Below are 15870 nucleotides of genomic sequence, written 5' to 3' on the forward strand. Positions count from 1 at the left end.
ACAGTTCATGTTGTTTGGATATGTGTTTAATAACACTTGTACCAACGCAGATCTAAAATCCATAAAAGTTCTCCAACTTCCCTTGCTAAATTGTGAGTCTGAATATTATCTATGATGCTGCCTGCCTTTTCAATTCGTTTTATTAACGGTGGCCAGAAAATGAAATGTGATCCTCTTGATGACATTCAGAGATTTCAGTAAAGTTGGGAAAATGTGACCTTTCCTTTTTTAATAACTTTTAACTACATTTTACGTCTTTCCTGACGAAAAGGATTGCTTAAGGTAAGCAATGATACTTTAGGGGATGAAAGGGGGATTTAACAACGGAAAATGACGAAAATGGCAGAGGCATTGAACAGCTATTTTGCGTCAGTCTTGACAGTGGAAGACATCAATCACATGCCAAAAATTGATGACAAAAAGGATATGGCAGGCATGTTTCCAGGATATGCATAGAAACGAAAATTATCACTATAGAATTAGCGTTGGGCAAGCAAAAGGGGATAGAGTAGATGAGACACCCGGCACTGATGGAGTGCATTCCAGGGTTATAAAAGAGATGGCGGGGGGAATAACAAACGTCCAAGTGATAATTCGCCAAAATTTGCTCCGATTCCGGCGGATTGAAAAGCAACAAAGGTGAAGTACTATTTCAAAACAAAGGGAGGCAAAGGGCATCTAACTATAGTCCAGTTAGCTTAACATCTGTAGTTGTGAAAATTCTGGAGTAAATCATCAAGAAAGAAAGAAACGAGGCACCTCGTTAATTACCCCATGGGGAAGACACAGTGAGAGTTCATGAGAAGTAGGTCAGGTTGAACTAATTTACTGGAACTCTTTGAGGACATTACGAGCGTGGGGGATGACGGTGAACCGATGGATGTCGTGCAACTAGATTTCAAGACATTTGACAAGGTGCCACACCAAAGATTGCTGCATGAGATTAGGATGCAAAGTTTTAGGGCAACGTGTCAGCATGGACAGAGAACTGCTTAAATAATAGAAAGGAAAGAGCGGGTGCAAATGAATGTTTTGTCTGGTTGGCAATCAGTGACTAGTGGTATGCGTTAGAGATCAGTATTGGGGCCACAATTGTTTAAAACTTTCGTCGATAAATTGTAATTGATGGCAGAAAGTTGTGCGTCCAGGTTCACCGATAACATTAAGGTGAGTGGTACAGTAAAGCGTATAAAGGACACTGAAAGTTTGCAAAGGGATGTAGGAAGTTTAAGAGACTGGACAAGGACCTGGTAGATAGAGAACAATGTTGATACATGCGAGATCACTTTTTTTTAGGGTATCCTTCAGCATGAATCGCAGAAAAAAAAGATTTACAGGTGCAGCAGGTAATTCAGGGGGCAGCTGGAATGTTGTCTTTCATTGCTGTAAGGATGGAGTTTAAAAACATGGGGGTTATGGTGCAACTGTAGAAGGCGCTGGCGAAGCCATTCCTGGAATATTGTATCCAATTTTGGTCTCCTTACCACGGAACGGATATACTCGTACTGGGGAGGGGGGATGGGTGGGTGTGGGGAGGGTTCTGAGGGTGTTGGAGGGAGTACAGAAGAGGTTCACTAGTTTGATTGTGTAGTTGAAAGGTTTGATTTATGTGAAAATACAGAGAAGGCTGGGACTATACCCATTGGAATTCAGACAAATGAGGAGGGGACCTGATGGAAGCATATAATATTACGATGGAAATAGTTAAGATACAAGTAAATAGGTTATTTCCACTGACGGGTGAAATAAGAACTGGAGGGTGGGCATAGCCTCAAAATAGGGGGAACTGATTTTGGAAGAACATCCTCACACAAATGGGTGTGAATTTGTGAAATTCCCTTTCAATTGAAACGGTGAAGCCTACCTCTTTGATTGTTTTTAAGATAAGGACAAATCGCTTTTTGAACGATAAAGGAAATAAGGGTTATGATGAGCGGGCGGCTTAGTGGAACTGAGCCCACGAACAGATCAGCCATGATCTTATTAAATAGTGGAGCAGGTTCGAGAAGCCAGATGGCCTACTCTGCCCCTAATTCTTACGCTCTTGCGTTTTTTGTCTATTTTTTTCTGTGTGCCTGAATGTTTTGCTTGTCATGGGCTTATGGTAAGTGGACTACTGTTACTGGGAATTGCACTAACTGGTTTCTAACAGTATTACAAAATTAGTTCTACTCCAGTGTTTTTACATCATTTCTTTTCCGCAATTTCAAGCTGTAAAATCTCCTCTATTATTAATTTCAGCGTGTATTGTTTCAATCATTCCAATCAAAAGTGTTATTATTTATTTGATTGAATTATTAATAATTTCGTCCCCCTCTTCCTTGCACATAATGAATTATTGATATGTCCAATTAACGTTTCACTGTTTGTTTCCTTCTCCCACTATGTTCTGAATGCACATTCACTCTTTTTCTTTTTCACTCTGCCTCTGTTCCATTACAAGTGCGAGTCTTTTTCAATTCACTTCCGAGTCAGGCTCCAGATAGTTCTTCATATTTTAATTATGGCAATGCAAGTCTTGTTGGACCAAAGCACTTGAAATACGTGTTCCATTTCCATTTGCTTACGATTCAAACTTGATCTTCTGTTCACTAACAACTGGGAAAAGAAAAGCAAGACAGGTTCTTAATCTCAACCACAATACTGTGTTCCTGCTGCAATGTTGAGTCATGAAAACACAGAAAACAGTAGTAGGAATCGGCCTTTCAGGTCGTAGAAACTGATTCTCCGTTCTGTATGGTTCTGGTTGATCCTCTATCTCAAAGCCATAACCACACAATCTCTCTATAAGCTGATGATGTCTTTAGAATTTAGGAATCTATTATAGAGAGGTTTGCATCATGGAAACAGACCCTTTGGCCCAGATGGTCCATGCCACCTCTTTAAAAAAAAACCCTAAGCTAATCCCAATTGCCCGCATTTCGCCATATCCGTCCAAACCCATTTTATCCATGTAATTATCTAAATGCTTTTCTAAAAACAAAACTAAATTGTACCAGCCTCTACTTAGAACATAGAACATAGAACATAGAACATTACAGCACAAACAGGCCCTTCGGCCCACGAGTTGCGCCGATCACATCAACACCTATCTATAACCCCCAATCCCATAAAACCCCATATACTCATCCAGGAGCCTTTTAAAAGACCCCAGCGAGTTCGCCTCCACCACCACTGACGGCAGCCGATTCCATTCACTCACCACCCTCTGAGTGAAAAAGTTACCCCTGACATCACTTCTGTACTTTCCTCCACGCACCTTAAACCTGTGTCCTCTCGTAGCGACCATTTCAACCCGGGGAAATAGCCTCTGAGAATCCACCCTATCTATTCCTCTCGACATTTTATAAACCTCTATCAGGTCGCCTCTCAACCTACGTCTCTCCAGGGAAAAGAGACCCAGTTCCCTCAACCTAACTTCATAAGGCATGACTCCCAGTCCAGGCAACATCCTTGTAAATCTCCTCTGTACCCTTTCAATAGGTTCTACGTCTTTCCTATAGTGAGGCGACCAGAACTGAGCACAGTACTCCAAATGAGGCCTGACAAGGGTCTTATAAAGTTGCAGCATTACCTCCCGACTCCTAAACTCAATCCCCCGATTAATGAAGGCCAGTACACCATACGCCTTCTTGACCACCTCTTCCACCTGCGAGGCCGATTTAAGAGTCCTGTGGACCCGGACCCAAGATCCTTCTGCTCTTCAACACTACCAAGACTCCTGCCCTTGATAGTGTACTTTTTCATCCCGTTGGTTCTGCCAAAATGGACGACTACGCATTTATCCGCGTTGAAGTCCATCTGCCACTTCTCCGCCCAGTCCTGCATCCTATTTATGTCCTGCTGCAACTTTTGCCATCCTTCCAGACCTTCCACAACACCACCGACCTTCGCGTCATCAGCGAACTTACTTACCCATCCTTCCACTTCCTCATCCAGGTCATTTATGAAAATGACAAACAGCAAGGGTCCTAGAACAGATCCCTGGGGCACTCCACTGGTGACTGACCTCCATTCAGAAAAAGACCCATCCACAACCACTCTCTGCCTTCTGCAGGCAAGCCAGTTCTTGATCCACAAGGCCAAAGGCCCTTGGATCCCATGCCCTCTCACCTTCTCAAGAAGTCTTGCATGGGGGATCTTATCAAACGCCTTGCTGAAGTCCATGTACACCACGTCCACGGCACTTCCTTCGTCAATGTGTTCAGTCACATTATCGAAGAACTCAACTAGGCTCGTAAGGCACGACCTGCCCTTGACAAATCCATGCTGACTATTCCTGATCATGTCAAACCTCTCCAAATGCTCGTAAATCTTGTCCCTCAGAAGCCTTTCCATCAGCGTACCAACCACTGAGGTCAGACTCACCGGTCGGTAATTTCCCGGGCTCTGTTCCCTTTCTTGAAAATAGGGACTACATCCGCAATCCTCCAATCTTCCGGAACCTCTCCCGTCTCCATTGATGACACAAAGATCATCGCCAGGGGCTCTGCAATTACTTCCCTCGCCTCCCACAGTATCCTGGGGTATATCCCATCTGGTCCCGGCGACTTACCTATCTTGATAGAATTCAAAAGTTCTAACACATCCTCCACCTTAATATCCACAAACTCAATCTTTTCCATCTGCTGCAAATCCGTAGCAAAATCTCCCAGATCAGCTTCCACCATGAATACTGAGGCAAAGTACTCATTAAGCACCTCTGCCATTTCTTCTGGTTCCACACAGACCTTACCCCCTTCACCTTTTATAGGTCCTATCCCTTCTCTTCTCACCCTTTTACCTTTCACATATTTATAAAAGGCCTTGGGATTCTCCTTAATCTTACCCGCCAAGGTCTTCTCATGACCCCTTCTGGCTCTCCTAATTTCCCTTTTAAGCTCCTTTCTACAGTCCTTATACTCCTCAAGATCCTTAACCTCTCTTAGTTCCCTGAACCTTTTGTACACCTTCCCTTTCCTCCTGACTAGGTTCGACACAGCCTTCGTGCACCACGGTTCCAGCGACCTACCAAAACCCCCTTGTCTCATCGGAACGTTGTCACGCATAGCTCCAGACAAACATTCCTTGAATATCCGCCACCTTCCTTCGGTACTTTTCCCTAAGAATGCCTCCTTCCAGTTTATTTGTCCAAGTAACTTCCTGACTTCTTCGTATCTCCCCTTACTCCAGACAAACACCTTCCTAGCCTGCCTGATCCTATCTCGTTCCAATGCAATTGTGAAGGAGATAGAATTATGGTCACCATTCCCAAGATGCTCCCCTACCGAGAGATCCATCACCTGCCCAGGTTCATTCGCCAGTACCAGGTCAAGTACAGCCTCTCCCCTCGTAGGCTCATCCACATACTGTGTCAGGAAACCTTCCTGAACACACCTAACAAACTCCTCCCCATCCAAACCGCTTACCCTAGGGATATTCCAGTCGATGTTTGGGAAATTGAAGTCTCCCATCACGACAACTCTGTTGTTAATACATTTCTCCAGAATCTGTTTCCCTATCTGCACTTCAACTTCCCTGTCACTATTGGGTGGCCTATAGAATACACCCAGCAAAGTTTTCGTCCCTTTGCTGTTCGTAACTTCCACCCACAGAGACTCTGTAGATAGTCCCTCCACGGCACCCTCTTTCTCTGCAGCCATGACACTGTCCCTGATCAACAGTGCCACTCCACCACCTCTTCTGCCATCCTCCCTGTCCTTCCTGAAGCATCTGAAACCTGGCACCTGAAGTACCCAGTCCTTCCCTGAGACATCCAAGTCTCCGTAATGGCCACCACATCACAATCCCAAGCAGCAATCCACGCCCTAAGCTCATCTACCTTATTCACTACACTCCTTGCATTAAAATATATACACTTCAGCCCCTCAGTCTGGACATTTCCCTTCTCCACCCCCTGTCTAACCTCCCCCCCATACTGCCTGCGGTCCTCCCCTACCTGGGAGCTAACCTCCTCCGTCCCAGTTTCCCCATCACAATTCCCTCCCCCCATCCTTTCTAGTTTAAAGTCCCCCCGGTAGCCTTAGCCAGTCTTCCCGCCAAGATACTAGTCCCCTGGGATTTAAGTGCCACCCATCCTTACTGTACAGGTCCCACCTACCCCTAAAGAGGTCCCAATGATCTAGGAACCGAAATCCCTGCCCTCTACACCAGTCCCTCAGCCACGCATTCAGCCTCCACCTCCTTTCATTTCTTCCCTCATTGTCCCGTGGCACAGGCAGCAATCCTGAGATTACTACCTTCGCTTATCTCTTCCTCAGCTGCCTACCCAGTTCCCTATAGTCCCTTTTCACGAGAAGCTCTGTTCCCTTCTACCCTGCCAGCTTGTTTCAGACACTCACCACCCTTTGTTCGAAAAAGTTCTGCTCTGGACACTTCTGTATCTCTCCCATTTCACCTTAAAACTATGTCCTCTAGTTTTACGCTCCCCTAGCTTTGAGAAATTGTATTGACTGGTGGATTGCACCCCTCATTATCTTATAGACTTCTATAAGATCTCAGCCTCCTAGCTCCAGAGAAAAAAGTCCCAATCTACCCAGCTTCTCCTTATAACTCAGACAACCAAACCCCGGTAGCATCCTAGTAAACCTTTTCTGCATTTTCTGTGGTTTAATAATATCCTTTCTATATTAGGGTGGCCAGAGCTGAACACAATATTCCAAGTGTGGCCTTACGAATGTCTTGTACAACTTCAACAAGACGTCCCAACTTCTGTATTCCATGTTCTGACTGATGAAACCAAGCCTGCTGAATGCCTGCTTAACAATTCTGTCCATCTGTGACTCCACTTTCAAGGAGCTATGAACGTGTACCTTTCGATCTGTTTGTTTTGTAACTCTGCCCAACGCCTTATCATTAACTGAGTAAATCCTGCACTGGTTCAATCTACCAAAATGCATCATGTCACATTTGTCTGAATTAAACTTCGTCTGCCATTCATCAGCCCACTGGCCCAATTGATCAGGATCCCGTTGCAATAGGACATAATTGCCTTCATTGTCCACCAACCCATCAATCTTGATGTCATCTACAAACCATGCCTCCTAAATTCTCATCCACATCATTAAAATTAATGACAAAAACAGTGGACACAGCACTGATCCTGAAGCACACCGTTGGTCATAGGCCTCCAGTTTGAAAAAAAACCCTCTACAACCGCTCTCTGACTTCTGACAAGAAGTCAATTTTGTATCCATTTAGAAAACTCATCTGGATTCGTGAGATTTCACCTTATGCAACAACCTACCAGGTGGTACCTTGTCAAAGGCCTCGCTAAAGTCCATGTAGACAACATCAACTGTACTTCCCTCATCTATCTTCTTGGTTACTCCTTCAAAAAACTCAATCAAATTTGTGAGACGTATTTTTCCACTCACAAAGTCATGCTGACTGTTGCTAATCAGTCCTTGCATCTCACAATGCCTGCAGATCCTGCCTCTCAAAATATCTTCTAACTTGTTACTGTTTTGCCCTTCATGTATTTGTAGAAGCTCTTTGGGTTCTCCTTTGCCTTATCTGCCAAAAAATCTTGTCCCCCACCCCACCTCCTTTACATTCCTGATTACGCTTTTAACTCTATTTCTACAGCCTTACATTCTTCAAGGGATTCACTTGATCCTAGCTGTCTATGCGTGTCATGTGCCTCTTTCGTCTTGCTTTAATTTCCTTCTTAATTCAATGACTTCGCATCCACTGCCGACTCTGAGTTCCATAGGTTCACTAGCTTATGAGTGAAGTATAAACTATTTATCTGAGTCGAAAAGTGTCTCCTCTGTTTATAGAAAACTTGACCCTTATTCCCTCGCCTCCAGCTAAAGGAAACATCATCCCTGCATTCGTTCTGCAAGGCCCGGCAGCACCGATATGTTTCAACATGATACCCTTCTTTCCTCTAAATTGGAGCGTATGGACCGAGTTGACCAACTTCTCCTCAAGGGATAATCGTACCATCCCAGGGGCTAATCTGGCGAATTCAGTAGCACCCTCTCTATAACATGTTTAGCCGTTGTTCTTAGATAAGAAAAAGAAAACTGTGCATTACATGTATAGAATGGTCACACCAAGGGTCAGTAAGATAACTGGTCTCCAGTACTCAAATGCTTTGGAATGAAGGCCAACATACCATTTGTCTGCTTTCTTCTTACTTTCCCAACGTGTTTCATTTTAGTGATTGTTGTTCTGAGAGGTTGGGTTCGCTTCATAAATCCGCATTTCCCAGTCCAGCAATATTTACTTCATGCACAGCCGTTCTGCTTTTCATGCCGAAGTGCAAACGTTCACACATATCCATGTTGTCCTGGATGTGCTAACTAACTCATGTTACTGATATGCCTGATAAACCTCTGTCCATCTTCCACACCATTTCCATTCCACCAGGTTTCCAGCCGTCTTTAAAAATAGAATATCATATCTGATACCGATATCCAAATCACTGATATATATACATGTATTCTCGATAATTGGAGCCCAAGCATGGCCCAGTTACGGTTGCATGAAGTTTCGATGTCAACACTAGTGTATGCCCAACACCTCTGCTCCCTCCTCTCCTCACACAATCATGTGGTGAGGCTATGAGGCTATCAAACTCTTAATTGTCCTAACTGTGCAATGTTTTCGTATATGTGGAATGTTCTCTAATCCAATCCTAGCATGGCCCCTCCTTCAACTCGTTTTTAGAAAATTGATGACTGTTTCAGTAATGTTCTAATATTTAGCCCCAACTGGCACAATAAATAAGTTTTGCTGCTGCCATTCTTCCGTTGACTTCTGAGTGTCCCTCCCTGACTGTTTCCATCTTTTTCTCAAAATTTCAAGTTTAGTTTCTGCCAATAGGTTTTTCCACCGGCATCTATCTTATGGCAGTCGACTGTTACAGCTATTTGCATCAACATTCCGCCCAAACCCCTTTTGCGAGCGCAGATGTCATCCGAGATTCCCAGTTGCACTACGCTCACTTCCGAGTCCGTGTTTCTCACAACATATTTGAATACAAGTGACCGAACTGGATTGCATGCAATAATGGGATGGGGCTATATTCTGACGGCTGTGGGGGGAGGCTGGGGGGTGGGGGTGGGGTGCTGGTCCACCGGCAAAAGCTGTCTGTATTTTCCGGCCCTCAAACATGGTTTTGAAATCACATTGCGTTCTCCAAAGTTTCTCCGTATATCCTTCAACTCCAGCATCCCGAGGACAAGGAAACGTGCAGAAGGTTAGAGAAACAGCGAAATAGTAATTTGGAACAACGTACGCCTCATCAAAACATACACATTTCTCATGCGTTGTTGGCAATCGGCCACATCTTCGGCCTCTGTTAATTATTAAATTGGCGGTTTCGGTTTATTGCATAGAGTTCGAATAATTTTCGGGCCACTAAACTTCCCAATCCACTTGTTTATAGCTGCTTAATATGTCATCCTGTAATGCTGCATTCCGAAACAGATTATATTTGACCAGTTGTTTACAATACAATTTCCCTTTGTTTTTGTTACAGCTAATTTAGTGGTGATTACGATTCTGTCACGGAGAAAGTGTGGACTCTCAAAGTGCACTACTCGCTATCTAGTGGCAATGGCTTTCGCAGATTTGTTGGTCATTGTTTTTGAAGTCATACTCTGGAGAATTAGTTATTACTTCTTTCCGGGATCGTTCCTGGAAATCACTCCGCTATGCAGTACTATATTTTTCCTCGGCTGTGCAGCCTCAGACTGGTCTGTCTGGTTCACCGTCGCTTTCTCTTTTGATCGATTTGTGGCTATTTGTTGCCAGAAGTTGAGAGCAAATTATTGCACTGAGAAAACTGTGGTGGTGACACTAGCGACAACTGGCACGCTGCTTTGCTTCAAAAATGTCCCCTTTTATTTCACAGTCGAATCCTCAGAAATAATCAACAACGTGCCATGGTACTGTTTTACAAAGCCAAGTTATTTTGCTGAGCCTGGTTGGGTTGGGTTTAACTGGTTTGACACAGTGTTAAATCCATTGTTTCCATTTGTGTTGATTTTATTGCTCAATTTCCTGACGGTGAAGCACATAGTAGTGGCCAGTCGCGTTCGTAAAAGACTAAGGGCTCAGAACAAGAGTGAAAAACAGCGCGATTCAGAGATGGAAAGCCGGCGGAAGTCCATGATTTTACTTTTTGCCATTTCGGGTAACTTCATACTCTTGTGGTTCATTGATGTTATAGAGTTCCTATATTATTATGTAACCGGAACAGATCCTACAGGCTACACTGATTCTCTCTACATTTTTCAACAAGTCGGAATTATGATGCGAAGTTTAAGTTGCTGCACAAACACATTCATTTATGGCGTAACACAGTCAAAGTTGAGAGAACAGTTCAAGATTGTGGTGAAATATCCCTTTACCTTTGTTGTCCAATTAATCAATAAGCAAAATAATTGAGACCTGACGATTGTTTCATTATTTCTAGACCATGAATATAAAATTTGGCTTCGCAGATTTACACCAGGAAATTCTGTTTATCTGCCATTACAAGGAAGGGATGGGCAAACATTTTGTTTATGAATTATGTTCTTTTTACTGATACATCTACAAATGGAATTTGTTATATGTCCAGCAAATGGGCGCATTTTAATTTGAACTCTTTCTTATAAAGTCAGTTCAGCTATTTGTATTCAAATATATTTGAAGTTTTCTTGAGAAGGATCCTTGTCAATGGATAGGTGGAAAAATTTGAGCTGCATTTTAGGGAATTACATGCGCCGGCATGTATGTCAACACAAATGGCCATACACAGATCACGTGCATCCACAGAACTACCCATGCATTGCATATATGAAACTCAGCCTGTCGGGACTCATTGGCTACTACAAATCCAAGAACTTTATCTGTCTTGGCCTGTATGTTTCTGCACGCCCATACCAATGCGTTTATCTCTGAACTGCTCTTTAAAATGTCATAGGAAGTCAATTAGTGCAAGTGATGTTAGCATGGGCAACAAACGCAGGACTGTTCTTCCGCTGAAGAATTAAAACAATTCACTGTCTAAGCAGCAACATTGTCCCATAGTTTTGAAAGCCCCACAAGTGGAAACATTTTAAAGTGGTAATCATCATCCAAACTATTCATGAATTCTAAATGTCCCATTTAACTTTTACCAAGTCACCACTGTTGCAAAAAAGTAAATACATTTCTCACAAGCACTTTGTTTTCGCCTTCGATTTTACTTGATTGTTTATGACGTGTTTGTAATGTGTTTCAATGCGAAGATGTCTATTGAATGAGGGGAATGATTTCAAGGTAAACGCCGAAATATTTGAGAGTATTTTATCTTAATAAATAAAGACGAACGGGTTCTAGGGGATGATCGAAGTTAGCTCATTGTCCTCTGCTGCAGAACTTTCGGACAGTTAATAAACAATCATGGCTGTGAGGAGAAATGCTATTCCCGGAGAAATATCGAATGAGGGGAGAAGGGTTGAACGGAACAACGGTGAATTGATAATCTTCGTTTACGATGTTTACAAGCGTCCGAGGAACATGGAAGATAAATTGTTAAGAGATGCAGGAAAAATGGAAGGGTAATTGAGAAACTGGGAGAAAAGGTATTAATATGTGCTAACCAATTTTGATAAGAGTGATTTGTATGGTCACTTGGAACAGCTACATGAACTTAAATCCGGGTCACAGCAAGTAGGGGGTGCTAAGAAGATACGGAGATTGTTAAACCAAAATGTAGAGGCAAAAATGGAGCTAATATCTCAATTTCAGTCTCTGGATCACAAACGGTAAATGCCGGGAAACGTAAGCAGAGACAATGTAAAGAATGGGAAACAAGAGTTTCGGAAGAACAATGAGTGGAAATAAGCGTGGACGACAGTGTAATAATCTGTAATAAAAATCGGCAGCAGTGTAAAGAGCAGGGATGCAAATCGGTGACATTTTCAACGGTGGGGATACGAATCTGCGGTAAAGAACGGAAAACAAGAGACGCAGCAGTGTAAAGCTGGAATCAGGAGCGTCGCAGTGTAGACAGCAGAGCTATGGCTTTGGGCAAATAATCTAAGTTCGCTATCACAGGGAAGATGTCGAATATTTGTTTTAATTTTAAGTATTCTTCATATTTTCCTCTCTGGACTTTTCACAGGTCAATACGGCCAGCGAAATAATAAAAACGAAACCGAATCAGCATCAAAACGTTTTTATTTTCAAAAAGAATGTCCGCACAGTGCACGTTTACAGTCTATAAAGTAAAACTGATGTTTTCAACAGGTCATTCATTAGATTGTATTAGAGGGAATAAAATGATTGTTGCGCATCTTAGCTGTGCATATGTGCCCCACTGTATGTAATTTATGCACTTTGTGGAAACTTCAGAAACCTTGATGGGAATTGGTGATCTGCCTCTGAAGTAAATGTTTACATGTACATCAGCTTGAGGTGAGGATTTCCAAGCCGGGGAATTCCCTGGCTGCCAAGTTTCAGAGTTATCAGAGCTTCCTGGAGCATTCATTCCTGGATTCTCTGGAAGCGAGCGTTCAGGAAAGAGCATGGTGGCCATCTGGAAATTGGAAAGATCAGGAATACGCTGGTCCTCGAAATGTCTGCCAACTTCAGTGTTGAAGGCTGCTTGGAATGACGCCGCCATGAAGTTGTGCCGTCCAAATAATGACACGAACTTCGTCGGGGCTGCACAGAAGGACACAACGAGGAGTGAACATTTTGCAGTTATAGGCAATTCCATAACAGACAGAGAGACAGTGCTGGTCAAACAGCCGTCTTGAGATGTTTTGTGTTCATCGGTGTCAAGTGAAATGACATTGCAGACAGCATGCAGAATATTTTGCAAGTGAAAGGTATTAAGCTAAATGTCGAGGTGCATGTTGTTGCCAATGGAATAGAGTGATCCGTTGTTGAGGTCCTAAATTAAAATTTTTGGGACTTCAGTATAACGTTCAAACGAATATCTGTAAACTGTTCGTTACTCATTTGCTTCTAGAGCCATATAGTATTCAAACTGGTAGCAACAAAGGATTAATCAATAGATGACTTGGTGCAGCACATAATACTTCACGTTGTTCGAGGTGTTTTAAACAATCTAGAGACAGGAGGTACCTGGCCTAATCGGCTGAACCCACATGAATATGAATTGGACCAGTATCCTCGCAGTGTGTTTTTTTCGGAAGTGGGGTGGCGGGCCGGGGCAGGCGTGGTTTGGTTAGGATGATTTCAACAAAATTGGTACGAAAATTGAAGTAGAAAAGTGGAATATGTGCATAAAACAAAGATGTAATGCAGTGCTGGAATAAATATTTCAGTAATATAAAGGTACAAAAATACTACCAGCAATTCAAACACAGGATTAATAGAATTTAATTAAACACACATAGTCTACTGAATAACGTTAATGAGCTGCAAATGTAAACAGTCATGTGGAGATTAGGATTATGTGGCAAAAACGAAACACATCTTACCATCGCTAGAACAGGGTGTTCAACCTGGAACGATAGAAAGTGTCCAGGGGACGAAGGGAAGATGAATGGAAATTAAGAATTAATGTTGAGATTTTTGTGTTGGAAAGGAAATATGTCGTTTTGGGGGAAAGGTCAGAATTCGTTTCATTCGAATTGAGATACAAGAAAGTTCTGACAACACTGCTTTGTGTTGTCGATTGACTGCCAAATGTTACATGTGTGCGAAAGAGATATACAGAGGAGCATAGCTGAAGAAAAATCACAGAGATATATATGTTCTAAGTCGGGAAAATATTGGAACCAAAAACATGGTCTATTGGATGAGAAGGGAGGTTGTGTCTTAGACTAAGTAACAAAATAAGTGATATGGTGCATGATAGGTCAACTCAAGAGGGAACAAATTCAACGACAGTCGGTTGAGAAAAGAGGTGAAGAAGAAATTGTGATTTATAAGGAGAGAAAATGTAAGATTTGGAAAATAGTGCAAAAATAAGTCAAAAAGCCTTCTGATAGCACAGAGACAGTAGAACAATATTCGGTCGAGTAGAGAAGATTCTGAATAAATAAAGTGATATATGTTTCTTTGTATAAAAAAGGTGGAATTCTTTAAGGAGTATGAATGTCGAAAGACTGTATGAAATGAAAGGAGATATACTAAAGTAAGTGCTCGGATAAAGGGACGTCGGTGTTCGTGTGCACAAATTATTAAAGATGGTCGGACACAGTTAGAGAGCAGTTAACAATTTATAGTATATTCGTCGATATTACGATGGGCATCGACTACAACATTAAGGAGGCCATGATGAACTTCTGTAGCACATTAGTTAGGTTTCATCTGGACCACTGCGCCCAACTGAGGAACAATATGAAGGTTGCAAAGAACATAGAGGAGGTTGACAAAAATGATTCCAGGGATAAAGAACGGTAGCGATGAGGATGTGTTGGAGAGTTTAGGACTGTTTTCCTTGGAGAAATGCAATGACATAACTACGTAGTGATAATAACGAGCCCGATGCTATGGGAAGAGTTGCTGTCATTCAAGAGAACAACAAGAACAAGAAGGAACAGATTCAACATAATTGACAAAATAATTAAAAGTGATGAGAGGATTTTATTTCACCCAGACAACGCTTGGAGTCTGGAACGAATGTACGGAGAGCATGGTGGAGGCAGTTTCGATCCCAGCTTTCAAAAGAGAATTGGCAGCAAGGCGTCAATCAGGAACAGATGAAAAATATATGTGTTTGTGGGACAGAACAAGACTGGAATATTAGGTTGGGTCCTCTACTGTTGGAAGAGTTTCATTGTCTACATCAGTATAATTACTTTTTAGAGCCATGGTGCTTGACGTGGTAATTCAATACGTGCAACTTACGTGTGGTACAGTATTCCGCTGAGATCATGGACTAATTAACGTTCTGCATTAATTATCAGTCAATTACTAACTTCAGTTACATCATTAATTTGCGCTGTTGTGTTATCTTCAGGGCAATCATCTCAATGCAATTGAAATTCGTTTAACTACAACCGCTGCCACACAGTAAACACTCTAATGCACGTTCTGAAACGTCTGCATCTAATCATTTTATTATATTTCTTCATCATAGACTGTCTAACTGTACAGTTTCTCGTCTTAACATGTCAATAGTTCTTTGTCATTTCATGACTCCATCACCTCTGCTCGTCATGCCGCCTACAACTGTGGCATCTTATAAAGTGGATTCGTTCCTTTCTATTCCGACATCTAAGTTATCAATCCATAAGGTAAAGAGTTGAGGCCACAACACAAATTATTCCTACGCATTGCTGAGCCCATCCTGCGAATGGGTGTACCTGTCCCACATCATCACACGCTATATCATTTAACTCTGCCAATTCACAAAATAGGTTAATAGTTCCCTTCCAACTGTTAGAGCTTCAATAGAAACTACCAACATCTAACGAGGGTCTTTATCAAATGTTTTATTGATGTTCACATAAATACAATGGAATATATTACTATGTCTATCTCTTTGCTAATTTATGACAGATTAAGGTTATCTCATCGCAATTAAAATGAAATTTACAAAGCAAAATGAAACTCTGTTGTTATTTCCGACATGCTTTTATAATATCTGTATTTCTAAACCTATGAATCCACACCAGGAACTAAATACTGTTTTTTTTTCGTGAGGCGACGTCGTAGACATCAGTTGATGATCAATTTGACTACAAGGGCTCAGTTCTTCGGTATTATATTGGTGACAAACGCGTGTTGTTGCAAATGTATTTCCATCATGAGAAATCAACAAATTTTCATCTCTTTCAACTGACTGGTAATATCATCTGTTATTCGTTTATTTAAATTGACTTCTTTCCTTGAGATCATCGGAACGACAATACGACATCAATTTAAAGTGATTGGCAGAATAATTAGAAAGGACATGAGGCAACGTTT

General features: G+C 42.0%; 1 protein-coding gene across 1 annotated transcript; it reads left to right on the forward strand.

Moving 5' to 3' along the window:
- The first annotated feature begins 330 nt into the window (after positions 1-330).
- On the forward strand, positions 331-10401 carry LOC145348638 (uncharacterized). The gene is made up of 2 exons (XM_080196803.1): positions 331-433; positions 9491-10401. The coding sequence occupies exons 1-2, from the start codon at positions 331-333 to the stop codon at positions 10399-10401; spliced, it is 1014 nt and encodes a 337-aa protein (XP_080052929.1).
- Positions 10402-15870: the final 5469 nt, after the last annotated feature.

This window comes from Carcharhinus amblyrhynchos, chromosome 9, assembly GCF_965287045.1.
Source record: "Carcharhinus amblyrhynchos chromosome 9, sCarAmb.v2.hapA, whole genome shotgun sequence".
NCBI classification, from domain to species: Eukaryota; Metazoa; Chordata; class Chondrichthyes; order Carcharhiniformes; family Carcharhinidae; genus Carcharhinus; species Carcharhinus amblyrhynchos.

Coding starts and splice junctions, on each gene's coding strand:
- LOC145348638 (XM_080196803.1), top strand. CDS start 331: ATGACGAAAATGGCAGAGGCATTGAACAGCTATTTTGCGTCAGTCTTG. Junction 434..9,490: donor TGACAAAAAGGATATGGCAG/GCATGTTTCCAG, acceptor TTTTTGTTACAG/CTAATTTAGTGGTGATTACG.